The sequence below is a fragment of the Hippopotamus amphibius genome, chromosome 4, assembly GCF_030028045.1.
Source record: "Hippopotamus amphibius kiboko isolate mHipAmp2 chromosome 4, mHipAmp2.hap2, whole genome shotgun sequence".
Classification (NCBI taxonomy): Eukaryota; Metazoa; Chordata; class Mammalia; order Artiodactyla; family Hippopotamidae; genus Hippopotamus; species Hippopotamus amphibius.
In genome coordinates, this window is record NC_080189.1 from 173874536 (window position 1) to 173900494 (window position 25959).

Consider the following 25959-nt stretch of genomic DNA (forward strand, 5'->3'; position numbering starts at 1 on the left):
TGATTCCATTTATACGAAGATCTAGAACAAGCGAAACTAAGTTCTACAAAGGGAAAACAGGTTGAAGGCAGAAAAATTCACAACAGTGATTTCCTCTGTAGGATGGTGGGTAGGGATTTGCTGGGAAGGGACATATGATACTTGGTTGATAGGTTGGATGGGTAGGTGTCTAATTTGCAAGAGTGTATGCATTTGCCACAACTCATTTAATGGTACGTGGAAGATGTGTGCATTTCATAGTGCGTAAATTTTACCCCCGAAGAAAAAAAACTGGAAGTAGATAGGGTTGTATTGAACTCTAGGTAGTAATATGCAGGGAGAAGTTGGGAGTGGGGTGAGGAGGGCGAGTGTAGCGGTGGCTACGACTTTGAAATGAATCCAGACAAGATGGGTTAATGGATGGAAAGAGGGACAGATAGATACGCAATAAAGCAAGTACAGTAAAATGTTCGTTGGGTATAAGGCTATTTATTCACGGTAAAATTCTTTCAGCTTTATGTTTGAAATTTTTCATAATTAAATGGGGTGGCGGAGAGATTGCAGGACTCACCCTGGGTGTATACACATGCTCCTCCTGCAAGAGCTGCCCCCTAAAACTCTTGCCCTCAATAGGCTAGATAAAAGAGGGCCCCCGGAAAAAAAAAAAGGGAGGGGGGGCCCGGGGTGGATAACAGGTGAGGAATGGGAGAGGGATCGTAGCAGCATCAGGGCTTCTGATGGCAGATGTATTGGAACGCGGAAGTGTGTGGTTTTTTATTCTCTGTTCCTGGGGAGTACAGGTGGGTGGGCTCCGAGCCTGGGCCACTCTCTCAGAAGGCGAGGAAATTCTGCTTAGTTCGAAGATGCCCACGCATCTTCTCCTCTTGTACCCATGTTCACTCCCACATGCCAGAGGCTGGTGATTCCGAAGGGGCAGCGCGGGGCTGGGTGCGCAGGTGTGGGCGAGATGTGTCTGAAGGGGACGGAGCGCCCTCTTCCGGCCCCGGGAGGGCCCACACGACCCGCGAAGCACCTGACCCTCCCCTTCAGCACCCACTGCCCGGATCTGCGCGTCGGGGAGGCGAGCGCCGCAGCCCCCGGGTGGCCCCGCCGAGAGCCGGGCATCAGCGCGAGGCGGAGACTAGTGCCGGGGGCGGCTCCGCGCGGCTGGGAGGCTGAGGACGGGGTGGAGTCGCCACAGCTGCTGCCGGCCGAGCGGCCCCACCTGTTGCAGGGTCGGAGCGCGCGGGCAGGGCCGGGCAGAGCCCGGCGTGGACCTCTGCTCCCTGCGCCGCTCTGTAGGGCGGCCGCGCGGCGAGGCCCGGGAGGCCAGGTATGAAGGGGCGGCGCGGAGGGGGCACTCCCCGGGAGGTGAGACTCAGGCGCGGCGCCAGCGCCCCCCGAGAGGCGGGGTCTCGGGGAGGGGCCCCGGCGGTTTGCAGGCGAGCCTGTGGCTGGTCTGCATTGGGTGGGGGTAAAGCACTCTGAACCGAGCCCTGTCGGCGCGGGATCTGGGGAGCCCGCCAAGGCAGCCAAGCCCGGGTACGGGAGATGGAACCCTGCGGGGTCCCTGTCTCCTGGCCGCGGGTCCCTCTAGCCCCCGGGCCTTGGCAGCCTCTCGGGGAGCTGGGGCTGGCTCGCGGCGCGCGCTTCGAGCGGGCGGATCCGACAGGTGGGGGTGGAAGACGCCCCCGCGCAGGATGCAGAGGCCAAGGCTAGGGAGGCTGCCTGGGGAAGAGGCCCCTAACTTCCTTCGCTCCCTCACTCCAACCTTCCTTTCTGGTCTCCTCCTCCAGCCAGTCGGCCGGTCGGATGCCGCGCAGCGTGGGGGCCGGGCGGGAGGTCGGAACCCGTGAACCGCACGCCGCACAGTCCTTCTGTCCGTGCGCCCGCCCGGGACCTGCTCCAGCCTCTTAAGCCCCCGCAGCGGGGCCGGTGACCCGAGAGGCCCGAGGCTCCGCGCGACGCCGAGACTGGGACGCAGCACCGCTGATCCATCCACTTCCAACGCCTGCGGACTGAGACCCCGCGTCCCGGCCGTCTGCGGCTTGAGCAGCGGTGGTCAAGGAGACGGAGCCCGCGGGGCTCCGCTACCCCGTCCGCCTCCGAGGCCCGCAGACCTTCGCTTTAGGCGAAGGTCAAGTCCACCCGAGTTCGCCCTGAAGATGCGCCACGCCCCCTCCCCAATCTGAGCGGGGCAGGACGCTCGGGGGAAACAGCGGCCCCATCCTCGTGCCAAGCAGAAGCAGACTCTGAGCGGGGTCACTCAGCCCTTCAGCTTTCAGGAGAACCCCTAGGGGGGCGGGGACGGCAGCGAAGAAGCGGATTTGAAACCAGGAGTCTAGGCGGACGTGGGGAGCTGGCGCTGCAGGAGCGGTCGACGCGGCGGCCCCGGGAGCCGCGTGGCCTGGAGGAGCTCCCAGCGGTCATGGGCGAGCCGGCCGTCGGGCGGCTGGGGGAGGGCTGAGCACCGAGCCGAGCCCCCACCTCCCGGGGGCGGGGGCCGGGCGGCAGTCAGCGCGGGGCTGCCCCCGGGGACCCGGCCATGGCCGGCCGGGGTTGCGGCTGCAGCTGCGGCCCGGGCCACCTGAACGAGGACAACGCGCGCTTCCTGCTGCTGGCCGCGCTCATCGTGCTCTACCTGCTGGGAGGCGCCGCCGTCTTCTCGGCTCTGGAGCTGGCGCACGAGCGCCAGGCCAAGCAGCGCTGGGAGGAGCGCCTGGCCAACTTCAGCCGCCGCCACAACCTGAGCCGCGAGGAGCTGCGCGGCTTCCTTCGCCACTACGAGGAGGCCACCGAGGCCGGCATCCGCGTGGACAGTGTCCGCCAGCGCTGGGACTTCACCGGCGCCTTCTACTTCGTGGGCACCGTCGTGTCCACCATAGGTAAGTGGGCCCTGCGGGAGGGCGGAGGGGAGGCCGGACTCGGTGGTGTTTTTCCTGGCCCGGCGCTTCGAAGGGCAGGACCGCGCTTCCCAGCCCTGCGTGCATCCGCCTCCGCGCTCGGCCAGGTGGCACAGATGTGAGCTGTTGCCTGATCAACAGGTGGTATTGCCTCCCTGCTTCTTGAAGTGAGGTCCACGGACCAGCTGCATCAGCATCACTTGGGATCTTGTTATAAATGCAGCCTCAGCCCCTCCCCAGACCACTTGAGTCGGAATCTGCGTGTTAAAATCCCCAGGGGATTTGAATGATCCTTAAACTGGAAACGCTCTACTCTGGGAATCGTTCAATCTAGTTAAGGAGCCTGAGCTTGAGTTCATGGAACATTAGGGAGAAAGCTTACAGATCGGGATAGGAACCTCTAAACGTTTATTGAGTTAGTACTATGCTTAAGGTACTGGTTTGAGAGGGAGACACAGATTTTAAAAAGACTGTCTATGACTTCAAATCTAACAGAGAGAAAATAGATTGAATAGGAGATTGGAAGTAAGGAGGCGGAAGTGCTAACGAGGATGGAAGCTCTTTTCTACCAGGTGAGGAGAAGAAACTGGTGGGGAGAAGGGACCTATGGGCTAAACCAAATAGTGTTGGCCTGATTGGGGTCTGGAGACTAAAAGTGCTTTACACTCTGGAAAAGGAGAGAATTGCATTCAGGGCCCAGTGAATTACCTGATCTGTATGGAGTAGTGGAAGGAAAGCTAGGAGGGTCTCCTGGCTAATGGGACGGAGGGGGGACCTTTACTGACAGAGTCAGAGCTTATTAGAGGGAATTGGGAGCTGTTGAGAGTTTTTGAGCAAGTGTCACATGGCTACCATGTTATGCTTTTATAACCAGCAGAAGGAAAAAGATTCTGAGTCTTTGCACCACACTCCTAAGGATTGTTCACCCTTGAAGCATAATTGAGTGATAAGGGTATTGAAAAAGATGCTGTAGAAATTCTGAAGAAAGCAGAGAGCTGGAGTGGAGGAGGGGGCTTTGAAAGGCTAGGCAGAAAGGGAGTGGCTTCCGGCTGCAGAAGCAGCAGCGAGGCTAGCAGAGGGCCGCGCAGGTGTCCGGCCACTGCTGCGGCCCCTGCGCTGCCAGGAGAGCTCGTCAGTGAGGCGGCTGTCAAGGCGAACTTCTTTGAAGCTCCCACGCAAGGTTGTCTTAGGTAGACATTCTGCCAGGAGAAGGCGCACAAAGTATAACAGAGATTGGCCTCAGGCCTGATTAGTCAAGAAAGACTTGCTAGGGGTATAGAAGTCCAGGGCTTCAGCTGGCGAGTAGGAGGCAAGGCGGAGAGGACTGGTATGATTATGGACACACGGGCTACATCTGAAGTGCTTTGTGCTAAACTGCCCAGCTCGCTACCCCCACCTTCTCTTATCCCAGGGGTCCCTGCCCATCAGTGGGCCATTATGACACCATGGTAACTGGGTATCTGGTGACAAAGACTTGTAGCATTCTCCATGATGACCGGAACACAGGCCCTGATGGGGATGGAGATGGAGTGATAACCTCCACGGTTCCCTCCTCCAGCCCACGTTCTCCGCTTGGACTCTCTTAGCAGAATTGCCTAAGTCCTCCCATGTCTCAGAAGACAGCTGCAGAATTTCTATTAGGTAGGACTTGGGGTGAACAAACTGATTGGGAAGGGTTGCTGTAGAACTTCCCTTGAATCTGCCATGTCTGCATAGCTGGTACAGAGTTTTGATTTCTTAAAAAATATTTATTTATTTATTTTGGTTGCACCAGGTCTTAGTTACGGCTGGCAGCCTCCTTAGTTGTGGTATGCAAACTCTTGGTTGCGGCATGCATGTGGGATCTAGTTCCCTGATGAGGGGTTGAACCTAGACCCCCTGCATTGGGAGTGTGGGGTCTTAACTACTGTGCCACCAGGGAAGTCCCGAGGGTTGTGATTTAGATTATTCATTTGGGCGTGGTTTTGGTGGGAGATTGGGGAGCTAAGTCCGCCCCACCCCCTCCACAAGCCATCCCTTTGTACTTCCCATGGACGTGGAGGTAGGAAGGAGCAGAGCGTGTGTATAGACTGGTGAACACCAATGCCAGAGGAAACGTGGATGTCGTGGATGGATGGACATGTCAGCACACAGGTACCTGGGGGCACAAGTAGAATAATGTAGCCTGATGGAATAGAAGGAAACCTGGACCGAGAGTCTAGAGTTGGAGTTGTGGACCCTGCCTGGAACTTGAGCCAGTTCCTTAACATTCTGAGCTTCATCCTTCTCTTCTGAGATACCTACAAGTGCCCACTTTGGTATCTGGCACATTGTAGTTGTTGAGTAAATATTAGTCCTGTCTCCTTCCCACACCCTGCCCTAAGCCTGCCCCTCTCGCAGGGTTCTTGTGAGGGATAATGAGCTCATATAAGTGAATGTTCTTTAAAAAAAAACAAAGCACTATGTAAATTTGGGCTTATTTTTACTTTCACGTTTCTCATGTGTCCTTACATTGTTTCATTAATCACTGATGTAATAACGGCACTTGCAACCTTTTATTGGGGCTACATAATTAGGCACATACTGTGATTTTTATATGAATATGCGATGCAGCTAATTGTGTAGATTAATCACAGTTCCAGTCAACACAATTCACATGAAAAGTGTGATTATCCCTGTTCTACAGATGAGGAAACTGAAGCTTCATGTTCTTTGTAAAATGAAGAAAAAAAATCTGTAATGACATCACCTAAAGTTGACATTTTGTTAATTACATTTTTTTAAATTGAAGTATAGTTGATTTGCAATGTTGTGTTAGCTTCAGGTGTACAGCAAAGTGATTCAGTTATATATACATATATATTTTTTTCAGATTCATCTCCCTTATTACAAGATATTGAGTATAGTTCCCTGTGCTATACAATAGGTCCTTGTTGGTTGGTGCATTTCTTTCTATTCTTTTTTCCCTACAGACACACATATGTAGATATGTATTTTTCTACATTTGGATCATATCCTATAAACCGTTTACATCTTGTATTTTAATCATAGTATTACATGATTTTTTTCTTCTAAAAATTAGTTCCACTATGCTTTATTCTGCAGAGATGTTGAGGTAACAGATAACATGAAAGCATACAGTAGAATAATCATAAAATGTAAATAAAGCCTCAGAACTAGGAAAAAAAGAAGAACAGAAATTTGGAAAGCAAATGGATCTAGGAAATTGCTAGAGAGGAACTTGGTCTTAGCTTAAGTTCCCTCAGAAGCAGCCTCTGAGCCAAGAATTTGAGTGCAAGCAATTTATTGGCAGATTCAAGGGATACAGGGAGGTGAAGGAGGAACTGATACAAGAAAGGGAAGTCAGTCAATACAGGGTATGGTATTAGGCAGAAAACGTAGTGGGCAACTGATCCTTAATGTGCAGTGGAAGCTTGAGAACAGCACAAAGCTCATGGACCAGGCTTATCCCAGGCAAGGGAGCTGGGGTATTTATACACCCACACCCACCAGAAATTGGTTAAAAGCTGCTTGAAGGGTGGAGGAAGCACAAAAATATAATTCACAGGTACTCCTGGCCTGATTTTTCATGGACAGCCCAAGAATAGCCTTCTGATAAGATACAGGCACTGGCCATTTGAAGTCAGGCCGGTGTGCCCAGAAATGGTAAAGGAGATCCCGGGGGTGTGGACTGAGTATCCCCAGTGACTACTCAAGCTTCAAATTTGGCTGTATGCTCCATGGCAGAGTCATGACCCATGCTGGAATTCTTATTAGAAAAAAGGAAGCATAAACCTTTCCCTAGTATGCAGTCCTCAAAAATATTTCCCCCTTGGGATTTTATGTGGGAAACATTGCATAGGACAGTGGATGATGCTCGCAACATTTTCCTGGAGAATGCAACTGAGGATTTCATGCAACTGTTGTTTGAGACCTTCTTGATTTAAACGTCAGAGCAGAGTGAAAAACAATTTGACAGTTTCTCAAAAGTTTAAACACAGAACTACATATCAAGTTCCACTCCTAGGGAATATATGTCCAAAAGAATTGAAAGCAGAGACTCAGATATAGGAACACCTCAGAGATGTTGCGAATCCGGTTCCAGACCACGGCACTAAAGCAAATATTACAATAAAGCAAGTCACACGAATTTTTTGGTTTCCCAGTGCATGTGAAAGTTATGTTTACACTGTACTCTAGTCTCTTAAGTGTGCGATGGCCTTATGTCTAAAAAAGTGTATATGCCTTAATTTAAAAATACTTTATTGCTAAAAAATGCTAACCATCATCTGAACCTTCAGTGAGTCAATCTTTTTGCAGCAGTAACATCAAGAATCACTGACCACTGCCCACCATAACAAATATACCACTAGTGTAAAAGTTTGAAATATTGCAAGAATTACCAAAATGTAACACAGAGACACGAAGTGAGCAAATCCTGTTGGAAAAATGGCATCAATAGACTTACTTGCCGCAGGGTTGCCACAAACCTTCAATTTGTAAAAAACGCAATAGCCATAAAACACAACAAAGCAAAGCGCAATAAAAAGACGTATGCCTGTATTTGTACACCAATGTTCATTGCCGCATTGTTCGCAGGAGCCAAAAGGTGCAAACAACCAAAGTGTCTATAAGCAGATGCATGGATAAACAAAATGGCATACATACAATGGAATACTATTCAGCCATAAAAAGGAGTGAAAGTGTGATGTGTGCTCCAATGCAGATGGACCTTGAAAGTGCTATACTTAGTGAAATAAGCCAGACACAGAAAGACAAATATAATTCCGCTTATATGAGGTATCTAGTATAGGCAGATTTCATAGGGATGGAAAATAGAATAGAGGGTACCAGGGACTGAGGGAAGAAGGGAAGGCTTATTTAATAGCATTTTTGTTGGGGATGATAAAAAAGCTTTGGGTGTAGATAGCGGTGATGTTTATACAACAATGAGAATGTATTTAAATGCCATTGAATTGTACACTTATGAATGGTTAAAATGACAAATATTATGTGTATTTTACCACAATGTAGAAAGTCAGAGCAGAATAATAAAACATAACTCAGGGATGTTGATTTTGAAAGAGGCTGGTGATCAGAGTTGAAACAAGAATGAATTTGAAGTACTCAGAGAAGTAGATTGACAGTATATCCTGAAGTGATCTTCTGTAAATATCTTTTTCTTTCAAGTAGGATTTGTTAGGCGCTTGGTTCTGTGTTTGCCTGTGTATTTATAACTCAACTTCTGTCCACAAAGGATGTGAGATCATTTGCATATTGATATGGTCAGGGTAGGCTTAAGTCTTGGGCTACCCCATAATCTCAGTAGCTTAACTCTTAGCAGCTTAAATCTTAATACTTCTTACTTGCCCAGAGCCCATTGCGGGCGAGGTGCCTCCTGAGGACAGTTGTCTCCTGGGTTGGCCCAGTGTTCCAGGCTTCTTTTATCTTGTGGCTGCTCTTCAGCAGCTCGTGCCTCTAGGACTGCCCAGGAAGGGACAGAAAGGGCTGAAGAGTGCAGCACCAGCAGTTAAATGGCCACCACCTGGAGGTGACGACAAGTCACCTCCACACATGTTTCATTGGCTAAGTCAAGTCGAGTGGCCACAGCCAACTTCAAGAATGCAGAGAACCACACTCCTCCCATGAGTCCAGAAGTGGATAAGACTTGATCTTGGTGAACAGCACGGATGTCTACTGCACGTATATATACAGTGCACTAGAAATGGATACTAATGGCTTTAAGACACTGGGGAGATGAGAAAACATGAGTAGGATAGACAAGCCACAAATTGTTAATATACAGAGATATAGCACCTGTGTAATTGCCAAAAATGAGCCCTAGATTTGGCTGTCAGTTTTCCAGTTGTTGAAAGAAAGAGGCAGGGACAACGATTAAATGGTTCCTTTTATCCATGCTGGCTCTTTGGAAGACATGCAGCTTTTTCAGATGTGAATAAAAGTTTCTCCTATAGATTGTCATGAAAGGGACAAGATAATGTGATGAGTAATCTTCTGCACTGCATCTCAGCTGTGAAAGAAAACCCTGCGCTCCTACATGGTGTAGCATCCCTCAATGCAAGGTGCAGTTCAGTAAAAGCCCCTCTGCCTAAGTCCAAGGTCATGCAGGGCGATGTCCAGCTTCCAAAGGTACAGTCCAGTGAGAACGTCTAGAATTCTCTACTGGCAGTTCCCAAGGTTCACTGTCCATAAGAACTCACCTGAGGGGAGTGTGGTTCTTGTTAAAATGCAGGTTTAGGTCCCCCTTTCAGAGCTCCTGATGCATTTTAGGAAACTTCCCCAGGGACTTCCTAGGCAGCACAGTGGTTAAGAATCCACCTGCCAATGCAGGGGACATGGGTTTGATCCCTGGGCCAGGAAGATCCCACATGCCACGGAGCAACTAAACCCATGTGCCACAGCTGCTGAAGCCCACGCGCCTAGAGCCCATGCTCTGCAACAAGAGAAGCCACGGCAATGAGGAGCCTGCGTGTCACAATGAAGAACAGGCCCTGCTCGCCGCAACTAGAGAAAGCATGCACACAGCAATGAAGACCCAAGGCGGCCAACAATAAAATAAATAAATAAATAAATCTTAAAAAAAAAAAAAAAAAGAAACTTCCCCAGATGGCTCTGATATCGTCAGAACAGGGAGCACACTTGAGGCATGTGTGATAGGAGTTGGCCTAGGGTTGAAAATTGAGACCACCCCCAGAGGATTCTCACTCTTCAAACAGTGGTCCGTGAATCAGCAGGATTGGCATCACCTTGACCTTGTTAGAAATGCAGAGTCTCAGGCCAGCCACAGACCAGCCGAATTAGAATCTGCTCTTTAACAAACCACCTGGTGAGTCGTAGCCATGTTAAAGTTTGAGAACTCTGGAATCTAGGGGGCTGTTGTTTTGTGATGTTGTTGACTAGGGCAGGCCCCTCCCTGAGCTTTAGAACTTAGGTCAGTGGCAGGGCTGAAATGGAGAGAAAGGGAGATGTGCTCGTCTGTTGCCTTGATGGACCTCCTCACCAGCAGGTGGTTAAGGAGACAAGGAGCCCGTTAATCTAGAACAACCCTGGGACTTCCCTGGTGGTCCAGTGGTCAGGATTCCATGCTTCCACTGCAGGGGGCATGGGTTCAATCCCTGGTCAGGGAAGTAAGATCCCACGTGCCACGTGGCAAGGCCAAAAATAAAAAATAAAAACAAAAAAGAGAAAAAAGGTGCAAATGAAAACAAATGAGATAAGGAAAAAAACTTGGAAGAAAAAATTTATAACACTAGCAGATGCAGGGATGTGCTGGGTCTGGGCTGAGACAGTGACTCTGGCTTGTGTGGGTCTGGGAAGCTCAGACTCAGAGATGCCCAGCCCCACGTTGGTGGTGGACCATTTAGAGTAGATGACCAGATTTTCAACAAGAGTTTTATTCATTTTAACTAAACAGAGATAATTATACTGGTGTGCCTTTGTGGCCCTGGGTGTGGTTTGTGATTAGTATCTGTGTAGTGGTGTCTACAGGGCTCTCGTGGGGTTCAGGAGCTGGGCAGACAGGTATGTGATTTGGCCTGGCCAGTGTACTGGGGTCCTCAACTGGACGTTGTTTTCAGAATCATTATTTTTCCTACATGGGAATAGGCTGAGGAAAAGAGCTTTTGAATCAAATTATATTAGATCCAAAAAATAAAATACTGGAAATCACCATCTTATAGTCTAAAGCTATAACCCGGCATCAGTGATGAACAGGCATTCCCAAAGAATAAAAACATCCCATGAATACATTAATGAAATGTCACATGTTAGCGGATGTCATACGTGTGTCAGTATTTAACTCACACATTGAATTGGCACTTTACATTTTACAAAGCATTTGCACACAAACCTTAGGAGATAGGCACAGAAGTTACTATCAATTCCATTTTGTAGGTAAGAAAACTGAGGTACAGAAAGCCTAAATATCTTATGACCACGCAGCTATAAAGTGGCAAAAGTCAGGATTAGAACCAGATTTTATTTTGTTTATTGTCTGTTGATAAAAGAAATGCATGTTCATTTTAGAAGACTGAAAATATATGGGACAGTATAAAAAAGAAACTAAAAATCACCCATAATTCTGCCATTCAACAAGAACCACTGTTAATATTTTGGTATATCATGTTATATTGAACCTAAAGTGCTGAAGATTTTACTGCCTCTAATATGCATCATTATTTTATGTACCATTAAGAAAGAAAATAATGCTTCCAATTAAATTTTGACATGCTAGCAATTGTGAAATGATCCTGCTTTCAGAGGTGTTAAAATATTGGGAAAACATACATCTTAAAAACCATTGAAATATATTTTGTATCTGATTGTTTTCCATATAACCATTATAACGTGAGCAAACTGTTGTAATTAGGTAAAAATGAACCTCATTATAGTTAGAATTTCTTTGATTTTTATTAAAGTTGATTAATTTTAAATATTAAAAACAGTTCATCTCTGAATCAACTAGGTGGTTGTTGCCCCGTTTTTTTTCTGTTAATCATTGTATAGTTCTGCTTTATATTTTGAGAATTTTAGCCATTTGCCATGTTTGTCTCTTACTTTCCATCCATTGTTGTTTTCTGTTTAATGTTTATTTAGATATAGAAACATTTTTAATTTGTACCATTTCATATTTTAGTATTTTCTTCTGATTCCTTCCGTTGTCTTTGTGCTTAGAAACTCTTTTCCCATCTATAAGAATGCTATTTGGTTTGCTTTTTAGTTGAGGTAACGTTGGTTTCTAACATTATGTGCGTTTCATGTATACAGCGTTATATTTCTACTTCTGTATACACTACACTGTGCTGGCCACCAAAAATTTAGTTTCCACCTGTAACCATACAGTTGATCACTTTTACCCATTTTGCCCCCACCCTGCCTCTTCCCTTCTGATAACCGCTACTCTGTTCTCTGTATTTTCATGTTTGTTTTGTTTGATTTAGTTTGTTCATTTATTGTTTGTTTTTTGTATTCCACATGAGTGAAATCATACAGTAGTTGTCTTTGTCTGAGTGATCTCACTTAGCATAATACCCTCAAGGTCCACCCATATTGTCACAGATGGTAAGATTTCATCTTTTTATGGCTGAGTAGTATTCCATTGCGTGTATATGTGTGTGTATCACATTTTCTTCATTCATCTGTTGATGGGCACTTAGGTTGTTTCCATATCTTGGCTATTGTAAATAATACTGCAGTGAACCTAGGGGTACATATATCTTTTCAAATTAATGTTCTCGTATCCTTTGGATAAATCCCCAGAAGTGAATCATATGGTAGTTCTAGTCTTAACATTTTGAGGACACTCCATACCGTTTTCCATAGTGGTTGCACCAATTTATGTTCCCACCAACAGCGTATGAGGGTTCTCTTTTCTCTTCATCCTTGCCAACACTTGTTATTTCTTGCCTTTTTGATTATAGCCAGAATGCCAGTTTTTGTTCAGTATTTTTTCTGCTACTCTGCACTTTTAGTCACAGGAGTAGTTGTTAAATCACTTGAACCTACTGTTTCATGTGAACAATGATGGATGCATTTTAAGATTGTAGCCAAGGACCGAAATGCAAGTCAAAGCCACAATGAGGTATCACCTCACACCGATCAGAATGGCCATCATCACAAAATCTGGAAACAACAAATGTTGAAGAGGGTGTGGAGAAAAGGGAACTCTCCTGCACTGTTGGTGGGAATGTAAGTTGGTTCAGCCACTATGGAAAACAATTTGGAGGTTCCTTAAAAAACTACAAATAGAACTACCATATGATCCAGTCATCCCACTACTGGGCATATACCCAAAGAAAACCATAATCCCAAAAGAAACTTGTACCATAATGTTTATTGCAGCACTGTTTACAATAGCCAGGACATGGAAGCAACCTAGATGCCCATCAACAAATGAATGGATAAAGAAGATGTGGCATATATATACAATGGAATATTACTCAGCTATAAAAAGGAATGAGATGGAGCTATATGTAATGAGGTGGATAGAACTACAGTCTGTCATACAGTGTGAAGTAAGTCAGAAAGAGAAAGACAAATATTGTATGCTAACTCACATATACGGAATCTAAAAATGGTACTGATGAACTCAGTGACAAGAGCAAGGAAGCAGATACAGAGAATGGACTGGAGAACTTGAGGTTTGGGAGGGGGCAGGGGGTGAAGGGAAAGCTGAGACGCAGCGAGAGAGTAGCACAGACATATATATACTATCAACTGTAAAATAGATAGTCAGTGGGAAGTTGTTGTATAACAAAGGGAGTCCAACTCGAGGATGGAAGATGCCTTAGAGGACTGGGGCGGGGAGTGTGGGGGGGACTCGAGGCGGGGGGAGTCAAGGAAGGGAGGGAATACGGGGATATGTGTATAAAAACAGTTGATTGAACTTGGTGTACCCCCAAAAAATTAAAAAAATAATAAAAAAAAAAGATTGTAGCCAAGGAGCAATGCTGGTCATGGGGAACGAGGGAACAGAAAGAGTGGCAGGTAGGAATTTGCATGCATTCACTCAAGGTAGGGTCATCTCTTTTGGGATCTACTAGCAAATTTTCATGGGGATGCTCCTAGAGTCTCCATTCTGAGAACCCTGGATTTGGTCAATTATTTGTTTCCTACTTAGGAAATTTCAGTACTTAGTTTGAAATTAGTGATATTTCAGGTCATAGCTCTTACACGCCATTGCCCAGTATGCGCGTACACATACATGTTAATTGCAGCTTCTTTCATTAGGAATTCTTGTTTATGTTACAAAACATAGTGCTTTCCTTTTCTTTTATCCTAACTTCCATCCTGTTCTTTCCTCCCCTCCATACCTTCCTCTATGAAAAAGGGATGCGGTTGGTATGAATGTAACCCAAATAATTCTTGGGCTCCTTGCTGTCCTCAGCATATAGTGTTCCATTCAAAACAGCCTAGTCCATTAGCCCAAAGTAAGGGAAAAATAAATTCAATTTTTGCTTCTGTATCTCTAAAGAATTTTAAAGAGTCTCCAATTTATAACACAAAGGAAGGCTTCCTGTCTCCCCCTCTCCCAGCCTCTCATATCTCAAAGGAGTTCTGGAGCCTTTTATCCCCAGACCTCGCCTGAAATCCTCCCCAACTTTCTCAGTCTTTCTGTCCCTCCTGGTCTCTTTTCTCCCCATCTCTGCTCTGTGTTATCATGACTGATAACCTCTCCAACTTCTTTCAGCTTCCCCTCATTCAGCCTAGTCATCATAGTAAAAGATAGCCCCAGGAGCTGACCCAGCAAGCGCCAATCCTGTTCCCTGAGGAGGAAAGAGAGAAGGGCGGGGTACGATTATGATCCCCAGTCCGTTAGTGACTTCATATGCGGGAACACTCTCAGCTTGTAGAGGAAGACATTCCTGTGGTTGGACCCAGAAGCACACGGTCCTGCTGAGGACAGTGGGGAAACACACCTCATCAAGAAACATCTCCATCATTACGCTGCTCTCCCTTCACCCTCCAACCTTCTGCTTTCTTCTCTTCAGTTTATCCGAGTTGCTGGACATTATACCACTTTTCTGAAATGCTGCACCTCTAGCACACCCACCGCATCTTCCTTTGGCCAGAGAGCCATCATAGAAGCGTCATGAAGTGTTCAGGATTTATTGTTCCCATTCTCTGATCACTGCCGCCCCCCCGCCCCCACCCAGCATCTCTGCTATTGATCACGTCTTCTTGGACGGGAAATCCTGTGGTCAGTGAGCCCAGGAGTCAGATCAGGAATGCAAATGAGTGTGACTTGGAGGTATGGGCCATTAGGGAGCAGTGAGGTGTGTGGCCTGGAAAGAGCAGCTCCCCCCACAGGCACTCAGTTTCTAATTGCAACACAACATTGTCCTGGCCAGACAGGCCTGAGGACAGCTTGACTCCAGAGTGTGAGTCCCCCAGTTAAAACTTTGATCATCTGTGAACTCCAGGCTGCTTTCCCTTTGGGAGGGAGAAGGACACGAAGCTGTGAACACATCTTGATCGGTAGCGGCATCTTAATTTTTGCAGTTCACTTAAGTACCTGTTTGTGCAGGACACTTGACCACCACAGAGGGTGAATCTAACTGACTCTCGATTGCATTGTGTACTCACTAATCTCTAAAAGGAGCTGGGGTTAGTTATCAATATATTCTCTTAACTCTTCTGATACTCATGACTAAACATATTGTATTGTAGTCTGTAAGTACGTACTAGTCTGGTTTTTTCCTTTCCTTTTTTATTATTTCCTATACACTTTGTCAAGAATTTCATGTGTTTTATTAATGTAGAATAGTTTATTTAACCATCCTTAAATTATTGGGTTTGGGGGTTATATGTGATTTTTTTAGTCTTGTGTTTAATAAAAATTATGAAATTTATTGAGTGCCTACCATAGGTTAAACCTAGTACAATCTTTACGTATGTTTAATTCTTACAACAACCCCATAAGGGTAGGTGCTGTTAATAATCTCACGTTACAGACGATCAAGGCCTAGAGAGCTTCTAGGCAGTGTCTGAAGTTACCCAGTGGAAGCAGTGTGGGGTGTCCCTTTAGAGCTTACACTTTGAACCGCCACTTCTTTGCCATTTCTTCTTTTGGGGGTCCTTGTGGGAAGAATTGCCAGTTAAAGAGATCACAACCCCTTTTTTTCAATGGTGACCTAGGATAATAGAAGACAGAGATGGCCTGGTTAGCAGAATCTCGGGATGGTAAAAGGTTTGGGTGGTGTTCTGCCTACCCCCAGGGATCCATGTAATCAGAGCCTGTACCTCCCATTGGAGTATTTGATGTCCTCTCAAAGTTGCAACCTTTCTCCCATCACCGTGACAACTAATGTGCCTGGAATGTGCCTGCCCCCAGAATTTTACTCTCCAGTTTGGATGTATTTATCCCAGAATTCACTTCCTGACTCTGCCCATGAACTCTTGGAATATTGGCACCAAAGCTGTCTGTGTCTTTGGTCTTCTCTAGTATTAAGCATCAGATGAAGAGCAGATTGATCTTAGAGACCAACCAGGCAAGTGGTTTTCAAACTATGCTCCAAGGACCCCTGGGATTCTTTGTGCTATCTAAGGGCTGTCTTGAGAGCCTAGGGGGACACATTAAGTTCTTATCTTTGTTGTATATATTTATTTATATGTGTCCAAAATATTTATCCTGTTCTGCTATCTTTTTATTAACTATTGTTTGGAATGTAGAAGAGATTTTTGTATACCCAAATACACTCATTTTGACTGGCATTTTTTTCTGTATTTTTTCATAAATTTAGGTCCTCTCCATGGTTGAGATAAGCACTCTTCATCCATTCTCTGTTTAGTTCGAGCTCATCTCAATGTTATTCAAAGAGACTGTTTTTTAAATGCTTTTGTATGGCTGGCTATATAATTATGCTTTGATTTATTTCTAAAATTATCATATAATGATTTGAGAACATGCATTTTCCAGAGTTCTCTTTTTTTATTTGAGTATTTCTTTATATGCTGGTATCTGAGTATATTTCAGTTGGGTTTTTTCTTATGTTACAGAATTTTGGAGCAGGAGGGAACATAATTCACTTGTGTAACTTTAAATTTTATTAATGATACTTTCGTTTACTTCTTAATGCTTTATATGCTAACATCTATTTTTAAACTTACATTTGATTAAATTCCTGCATTATATTAGCAGAGACTTGCTGACTTTTGGATCATCTCTCTAGTTTTAATTTTTAAAGTAAACAACTTCATTTTTTTAATTTCCCTTTTTTTTTTTTTTGGGGGGGGGTACACCAGGTTCAATCATCTGTTTTTATACACATATCCAATTTCCCATTTTTTTAATTGAAGTATAGTTGATTTACAGTGTTGTAGTTTCTGGTACAGAAAAGTTACTCGGTTATACGCATATATACATATCCTTTTCCATTATGATTTATTACAGGGTTTGAATATAGTTCCCTGTGTTATACAGTAGGACCTTGTTGTTTAATACATTTTTATATTTTTATTTTTAACCATTTTTAAATGTTTCTCTAGGGGAATTGGCACATTCAGTATTTGGTCTCATTTGTATTATCTTTTTTCTGTATCTCTCTTACTTTTCCATTCACTTTTCAATTCTGTACCTTTTATTACAGTGTGTTAGGTATCCTTTCTGTCATTTTAAGTGCAGTCAAAATAAAATCTTACCTAAATTACCTGAGAATATAAAACTATTTCTACCATTATTTTTCATGTTTATAAAGAAACTTGAGATTCCTTCCTCTGGATAATACAGAGTCTCACGTCTTTGGGTTCAGCCCCATTGTCTCCAACCCCATTGTCTCCCAGATTCCTCGCTATTGTATCTTTTTCTCTGAAACACTTTTTAAAATTACATTTCTGCACCTTAGGAACTACCTTGTATCATCACATCTGATAACTGATAACATCCCATCACCTCCATAATCCTTCTCTCTCTAGTGATATTTAGCATTTTCCTTTATTTGTACTTTCCTCTTCATTTCAGTTCTGTTCTTTCTTCTCATGCCTCTGGACCTTTGGGCTTTGACTGATAATTTACTTAACACCATTGCATTTTCTTAAACCTTGCTTCTGCTTTCAAACAGAAAGTAAAGGCCAGATAATGAACCTTCAAGAGAACGACTTTCCTGTAAGGTCTGAAAATACTGCTGTATTTAACACTGAGTGGAGAGAAAAGAAAGGAAACAATAGCTTTCATCACCTGCTTCTTCTGTGCTTTGTGCTGCGTACTTCTCTTATTTCTAATTTTGCAACCACTTTTATTAGCACTTCAGTACTGTTTCTGTCTCAGATATTAAAAAGGAAAAGAAAATGACAAAAATAGTATCAGCTACAGATTGCATTGGGTGGTGGTAGCAGAAAACCCGAGTAACAATGTCTTCATCACATAGAAGTTTACTTTTCTCACATAGTGAGAAGTTTCAGAGGTCTGCGGTTCAGAGATGGTATAATAGTCCCATGAGGCCCCTGGTATCCCAGCGCTGTCTGTCTGTCCTTCTGCTAGGGCAGGCTGAGATGGTGTCTCTCTCCATTGTGCTCACAGAATAGCTCCTGTGGTTCCAGGCATTGTGACTGCCACCAAGGCAGGAAGAAAGAGGGAAGAGAAAAGGCAAAAAGTGTGTGCCAGCTGAGTCAGTCCCTGAAAGAGAACTTTCTCGGAAGCCTCAGCTTCCATTTACGTTTCATTGGCCAGAACCTTGTGAGATTGCCCTGCCCGCCATCTGCGTGGAAAGCTGATGGCTAACATGGACACAATTAAGGTTCCTTTACTGAGACAGAAGAGAAGGACAATGTTGTGCGGCAGTAGTATTGCGTAGGAAACTAATGGTATGTCCTTGGAAAAAATATTGTCTGGGATGCTTTCCTTCTGAGATTATTTTGGTAGGCAGCCTATGAGCAGTTAATATCGTGATCAAAATTTGTTCAATCCTGGGAATTCTGCTTCAAGTGTTTTCTTAATATTTGTTTAGACAATCCTTGGGGGTTTTGTTTGTTTGTTTGTTTATCTTGGCATCCTTGTTATTCTCTAGTTGGATATTCCTTTTTTTTTTTTTTTAAAGTCTACCAGCTAATTTTGCTTTGTTTTCACCTATTTGCTTAATTCCATATTTTGGATTTGATTCTCCATCTATCTTCCAGCTCACTGATTCTTTTCTCCACAGTCTGCTAACTTTAAGAATGTTCTCAGAAGATATTTATTAAGGGCCTGCAGTTTGTCAAGCACTGGTCTAAATATTGGAAGTTCCTCTTTACTATTCTCATGCTGTCTTTATTATCACTGAATAGTTCTTGATTTATAATTCTTTTTTTTTTTTTTGCATCCTCAGGACTTTATTTTATAACTGGAAGTTTGTACTTTTGATCCCCTTCACCATTTCACCCCACCCCCTAGCTCCTGCCTTTGGGAACCACCAGTCTCTTCTCTGTATGATGAGTTCAGTGGGATTTTTTTTTTTTTAAGATTCTACGTGTAAGTGACATCATACAGTATTTGTTTTTTCACTTTCTGACTTATTTCATTTAGCATAATGCCCTCAAGATCCATCCATGTTGTCACAATGGCAGGATTTCCTTCTTTTTTATGGGTAAAAAATATTCTGTTATATATACCATGACTTCTTTATCCATTTGTCAATTGATGGACAATCGTTAGATTGTTTCCAAGTCTTGGCTATTGTAAATAATGCTGCAGTGAACATGGAATTGCAGCTGTCTTTTCAAGTTAGTGTTTTCATTTCCTTTGGATAAATACCCAGAAGTGAAATTGCTGGATCATATGGTAGTTCTATTGTTAATTTTTCGAGGAAACTTCATAGTTTTCCATAGTGACTGCACCAATTTACATTCCCACTAACAGTACATAAGGGTTCCCTTTCCTCCACATCCTCAACACTTGTTATCTCTTGTCTTTTTGATAATAGCCATTCTAACAGGTGTGAGGTGATAGCTCATTGTGGTTTTGATTTGCATTTCCCTGATTAGTGATGTTGAGCATCTGTATGTCTTCTTTGGAAAAATGTCTATTTAAATCCTCTGTCCATTTTTAAATTGGATTGTTTGGGGTTTTTTTTGCTACTGAGTTGTCTGAGTTCTTTATATATTTTAGATATTAACCCCTTATCAGATAGAGAATTTGCGAATATTTTCTCCCTTTCAGTAGGTTGCCTTTTCATTTCGTTGATGATTTCCTTTACTGTGCAGAAACTTTTTAGTTTGATGTAGTTCCACTCGTTTATTTTTGCTTTTGTTGCCTTTGCTTTTGGTGACTTATAGTTTCTATCTCTCTTTTCTCTCTTAAAATAGATGTTCACTCAATCTTGCTCATTTGTAGGGTTCCTCCTTTCTTAGTTTCCCTGCTGTTTCCCATAAGCCACTTCCATTCCCAGCAGAATCTTGAGAGCTATCTTTAGGACTTAAAATTTGAAAACAGTACTTATGCTACAGTTAGCATTTTCCCCACTAAGGTATTTTTTTAAATTAACTTTGGCTGTTGATATTTCCTGCTCCAGATGTTATATTTTTGGTATTTGGTGTGGAGGCATGCTGTATATACGGTTTCTTGACCTACCGTATTTTTAGACTTAGTTTCTTTTATTTAACAGCCTATGACTTCATACCAACATCTGTGAAAAGAAATGTGTCGAAGGCACGCTTTGACCACACAGGGATTTACTGGTGTTCCATTTAATGGAATGTTGGGTGAAGACCATCCACCTGGGAGCTGATAACTTAAAACAACAACTACCACTCCCTCTTCAGTTAATTAAGACAAATTTCCTGGACGATATAAGTCTTGGGAGGAGTTGATGACCCTCTTATTCTTTCAACAGTCCTTTGAATTAGGAAAAGTAAAGCTCAGAAGGAGTGAGTAAATTTCCCAAGTACACACAACTGGTAAGTAAGGGAGTATGTCAGCTTCAAGTCACAAGACCCAAAAAAGCAGTGGTTAAAGCACATAAGGTTCTACTCTAGCCCCGAAAAGAGGTCTGCACTGCATGTAGACAGTTCAGGGCTGGTGTGGTGACTGCATGATGTCAACAGGGAGTCAGGCCTCTTTAGCATTGTTACTCATAGGGTGTTGCCCTCGTCCTCAGGGCTCAATATGGTTGGTGGAGCTCTGGCCATCACATCTGTGCCATAAGTAGTAGTAGTAGAAGAGGGAGAGTAAGGGTACGTCCTTTCCCTTTCAAGGAGATGTCTTAGATCATTTTCTCTAAGAAGCAGAATCTGGGCTAAAGGTTTGGGTGGAAGTGATTTATCAAGGAAGTGCTCCCAGAAGAGACTAGTAGGAGACTGAGGGATGTGAGGATAGGAAAAGGGAAGAAGTCAAGTAGGAGGTTATCTTATGAAGCCCTGGAGCATAGATTACACTTTGGGGTTTGTCCCACCTTGAGGCAAAGGAACTGGGCCTTTAGATGCTCACACAAGTCACTCACTGGCTGTAGTTGGGGTGGGAGGGATGCAGTCAGTTTGCTGTCTATGGGGAAAAATCACATTAAAAAGGGCAAGATAATCCTTTGTTGTGGGGTTGTCCTGTGAATTGTAGGATGCTTAGCAGCATCCCTGGACCACAGACAAAGTTTTGAAACACAGTGTTGGAGCGTTTGCCTCTTTCCATGCCTCACCCACACCCCCACACCTCACCTTTAACTTGAATTGTTAACGGTAAAGTGGCTCTGTTCTTTTCTTTTTACAAATATTTTTCCATTAAAAAAAATTCCTGAAGTAGTATATGCACATTTGAATAGATTTTCCAATCATTCCACAGTGTGTAAAGTGAAAAATCAAAGTCTCCCTTTACTTCCCCGTCCTACTCCCCGGAGGTAACCATTGTTGTTTTATACATACTGGGGTTCTTTTTTTTTTTTTTAGTGATAGCTTTATTGAGCTGTAATTCATATCATAAATTTCACATATTTAAAGTATATAATTCTGTGGTTTTTAGTGTATTCACAAAGTTTTACAACCATCAGCACAATCAATTTTACATTTTACCATCCCCCAAAGAAACCCCATACCCTTTAGCTGTCACCCCCCCCCCATCGCCTCCAGTCCTAGGTAACCACCAATTTACTTTCCATTTCTGTAGATATGCTTATTCTGGACATTTCATATAAATGGAATCATACAGTACTTGGCCTTTTGTGCCTGGCTTCTTTGACTTAGCATAATGTTTTCAAGTAATCTATCTTATAATACATATCAATACTTCACTCCTTTTTATTACCGAATACTATTGTTATATGGGTGTACCACATTTTATCTATCAGTTAATCAGTTGATGGACATTTGGGTTGTTTTCACTTTTTAGCTATTATGAATAATGATGTGCAATGATAAATAAGTGTACAAGTTTTTGTGTGGGCATATGTTTTTATTTAGGGTAGATTTGGAATTGCTGGGTCATATAGAAACTCTGTTCTCAACATTTGGAAGAACTGTCAGACTCTTTCCAAGTAGTTGTACCATTTTACATTCCCCTCAGCAGTGTATGAGGTTTCTATTTCTTCACATCCTTGCCAAGACTTTCAATAACCTGTCTCTTTGGTTATATCCATCCTGTGGATGTGAAGTGGTGTCTTATTGTGATTTTGATTTGCACTTCTCTAATGACAAATGATGTTGAGCATATTTTCATGGTTTTTTTTTTAGTCATTTACATACCTTCTTTTTTTAATATATAAATGTATTTATTTATTTATTTATTGATTGGCTGCATGGGGTCTTCGTTGCTGTACACGGGCTTTGCTAGTTGCGGTGAGCAGGGGCTACCCTTCGTTACAGTGCTCAGGCTTTTCATTGCGGTGGCTTCCCTTGTTGCAGACCAAAGGCTCTAGGCACATGGGCTTCAGTAGTTGTGGCACAGGGGCTCAGTAGTTGTGGCTCATGGGTTCTAGAGCGCAGGCTCAGTAGTTGTGGCACAAAGGCTTAGTTGCTCCACGGCATGTGGGATCTTCCTGGAGCAGGGATCGAACCTGTGTCCCCTGCATTGGCAGGCAATTCTTAACCACTGTGCCACCAGGGAAGTCCCTATATACCGTCTTAAAAGAAATGTCTATTCAAATCCTTTGCCTATTTTTAAATTGTTTTTTTAAATTATTGTTATGTGTTCTTTATATATTTTAGATTCAAGTCCCTTATCAGACATATAATTTGAAAATATTTTCTCCCCTTTTGTGGGATGTCGTTTCACTTTCTTCATGGTGTCCTTTGAAGCACAAACATTTTAAATTTTGAGAAGTCTAATTTGCTTATTTTGTCGTTGCTGTTGTTTATGTTTTCAGTGCCATATCTAAGAAACCGTTCCCTGATCCAAAGTCACAAAGATTTGTACCTCTGTTTTCTTCCAAGAGTTTTATAGTTTTGCTCTTACATTTAGGCTATTGATCCATTTTAAGCCAGTTTTTGTGTACGGTATGAGACATGGCTCCAGCTTAATTTTTTTGCAGGTGGTGTCCAGTTCCAGCACCATTTGTTGAAAAAACTATTCTTTCACCCACTGAATGGTTTTGACACCTTTCTCAAAAATCAGTTGACCATAGGGAGTTCCCTTGTGGTGCAGTGATTAAGAATCTGCCTGCCAATGCAGGGTACATGGGTTCAGTCCTGGTCCAGAAAGATCCCACTTGCCACGGAGCAACTAAGCCTGTGTGCCACAACTACTGAGGCCATGTGCCACAACTACTGAAGGCTGTGTGCCTAGAGCCCGTGCTCCACAACAAGAGAAGCCACCACAATGAGAAGCCTGCTCACTGCAAGGAAGAGTAGCCCCTGCTAGCCACAACTGGAGAAAGCCCACGTGCAGCAATGAAGACCCAATGCAGCCAAAACAAACAAAAATATCAATTGACCATAAATATGAGGGTTGTATTCTGAACTCTCAATTCTATTCCATTGATCTATATGTCACTGCCTTGCTTACTGTAGCTTTGTAATAAATTGTGAAATCAGGAAGTGTGAATCCTCCAACATTGTTCTTCTTTTTCAAGATTGTTTTTTCTATTATGGGTCCCTTGAACGTCCATGTGAATTTTAAGATCAGCTTATCAGTTTCTGCAAAGAAGACTTCCGTTGAATCTGTAGATCAACTTGGGGAATATTATGATCTTAAAAATATTAAATGTTATAATCCATGAACATGGAATGTCTTCTCATTTATTTGGATCCTTTAATTTCTTTCTTAATAATGTTTTGTAGTTTTCAAAGTATTGAATATGTTTGGCACTTCTTTTGTTAAATTTGTTCCTAAGTATGTTATGCTTTTTAGTGTTATTGTAAATGAAATTTTCTTAATTTTATTCTGAATTGTTTATTGCAAGTGTATAGAGTACAATTGATTCTTTTTTTTTATAAATTTATTTTATTTATTTATTGGCTGCATTGGGTCTTTGTTGCTGCACATGGGCTTTCCCTAGTTGTGGCAAGTGGAGGCTACTCTTAGTTATGGTGCACTGGCTTCTCATTTCTGTAAGCTCTTGTTGCAGAGCATGGGCTCTAGGAGCATGGGCTTCGGTGGTTACGGCACACAGGCTCCATAATTGTGGCTCACGGGCTCTAGAGCACAGGCTCAATAGTTGTGGCCCATGGGCTTACTTGCTACACAGTATGTGGGATCTTCCTGGAGCAGGGATCAAACCGGTGTCCCCTGCATTGGCAGGCAGATTCTTAACCACTGCGCCACCTAGGAAGTACTACAATTGATTCCTGTATATTGATCTTGTATCCTGTGATTTTGCCGCACTCATGTATTAGTTTTAATAGTTTTTTAGTGGATTCCTTAGGATTTTCTCTATACAAAATTATGTGATTATATCATCTATGAATAGAGATAGTTTTCATTCTTTCCTTCCAATCTGGATGCCTTTTGTTTCTTTTATTTCATGCCCTAGTACAATGTTGCATAGAAGTGATGAGAGTGGACATCCTTGCCTTATTCCTGTTCTTGGTGGGGAGGTTTCAGTCCTTCATCATGAAGTGTGATATCAGTTCTGGTTTGTTTTGGTAGGTGGCCTTTATTGGGTTGAGCAAATTCCCTTCTATTCCTACTTTGTTGAGTGTTTTTATCACAAAGAGGTGTTGGAGTTTTGTCAGATTATTTTTCTGCATCTGAAATGATTATATGGTTTCATCCTTTCTGTTGATGCTATTAATCCTTTCTGCTGCATTAATTAATTTTAGATATTAAACCAACCATGGATTCTTGGGATAAATTCCACTTGGTTGTGTTAGATCATCTTTTTCATATGTTGCTGCATTTGGTTTGCTAGTTTTTTGTTGCGGATTTTTGCATCTATATTCAAAGGAGATATTTGTCTATTTATTTCCTATTTTTTTCCTTTCCTGATATCTCTGTCTTGCTTTGGTATCAGGATAATATTGGCCTATAGAATAAGTTAGAAAGTATTCACCTATGATTCTTGTATAACTTTCTGAGGTTGCCCAGGGTATACAACCATGGTATGAATGTTCAATAATTTGTTCCTTCTATTGTGGGACATGTAGGTTGTTCCTCATTATTTGCTAGTACAACAGATCTATAAAGCATATTTTATTTTTTATTTTTTAAACTCTTTATTAGAATGTAATTGCTTTACACTGTTGTGCCAGTTTTTGTTGTACACTAAAGTGAATCAGCTGTATTTATACATATATCCCCATATCCCCTCCCTCCCACGACTCCTTCCCACCCTCCCTGTCCTGGCCCTCTAAGGCATCACCCATCATCAAGTTGATCTCCCTTTGTTATGCAGCAGCTTCCCACTAGCTGTCTATTTTACAGTTGGTAGTGTGTATCTGTCGAAGCCACTCTCTCACTTTGTCCTGGCCTCCCCGCTCCCGCCACCATATCCTCAAGTGCCTTCTCTGCATCTTTATTCTTGCCCTGTCACTGGATTCATCAGCACCATTTTTTTAGATTCCATATATATGCATTAGCATATGGTATTTATTTTTCTCTTTCTGGCTTACTTCACTCTGTGTGACAGACTCTAAGTCCATCTGCCTCACTACAAATAACTCAATTTCATTCCTTTTTATGGCTGAGTAATATTCCATTGTATATATGTGCCACATCGTCAATAAAGCATATTTTAAATTTTAATATTTAAACTTTAAATTGTAAATATTTGTAGCTACTGCCAAATTTTGAGAATTTTTAAATTTAAAGTTTTCTTAACCAATGTGCAAGAAGTTTGTTATTCTCACAGAGAACATATATTGTATTCTTCTTCTTCCTTGGTATTATGCTAAATATACTAGACAAAATTTTTCATCCTATCATGTAAGACTATTGTTTTCCTTATTCTGTTGGTGAGAGAACTGAATAAATAGCTTTCCCAGTCACACAAATAGTAAGTGTTGAAACTTTGGTTCAAACTTTGTTTAGCCATGATCTATATTTTGGAGAGGAAGTTAAACCTCTAAGTCAGAATTCTAGTGAAAACTGAAATAAAACCTATGGCTCTAGTTCTATATTTATTTTTACCATCAATGGATGTATAGGTGATGTTAGTGCTGACTATTATTTGCAAGTTATTGTTTTGAAGAACCTGGGCTCCCAGGCTGTATAAGAAAGACATCTAGATGTCCCTCACTGGGTTTGAAC

At 42.9% G+C, this 25959-nt stretch overlaps 1 protein-coding gene across 1 annotated transcript in view; it reads left to right on the forward strand.

The window, feature by feature from the left end:
• Nucleotides 1-2524: 2524 nt before the first annotated feature.
• The window catches only part of KCNK13 (potassium two pore domain channel subfamily K member 13), a 109636-nt gene continuing 86201 nt past the window's right edge, over nt 2525-25959 (forward strand). Inside the window, exon 1 of the mRNA XM_057730237.1 lies at nt 2525-2864. Within this exon, the coding sequence (XP_057586220.1) occupies nt 2525-2864 (340 nt within the window). The remainder of the gene's footprint in view (nt 2865-25959) is intronic.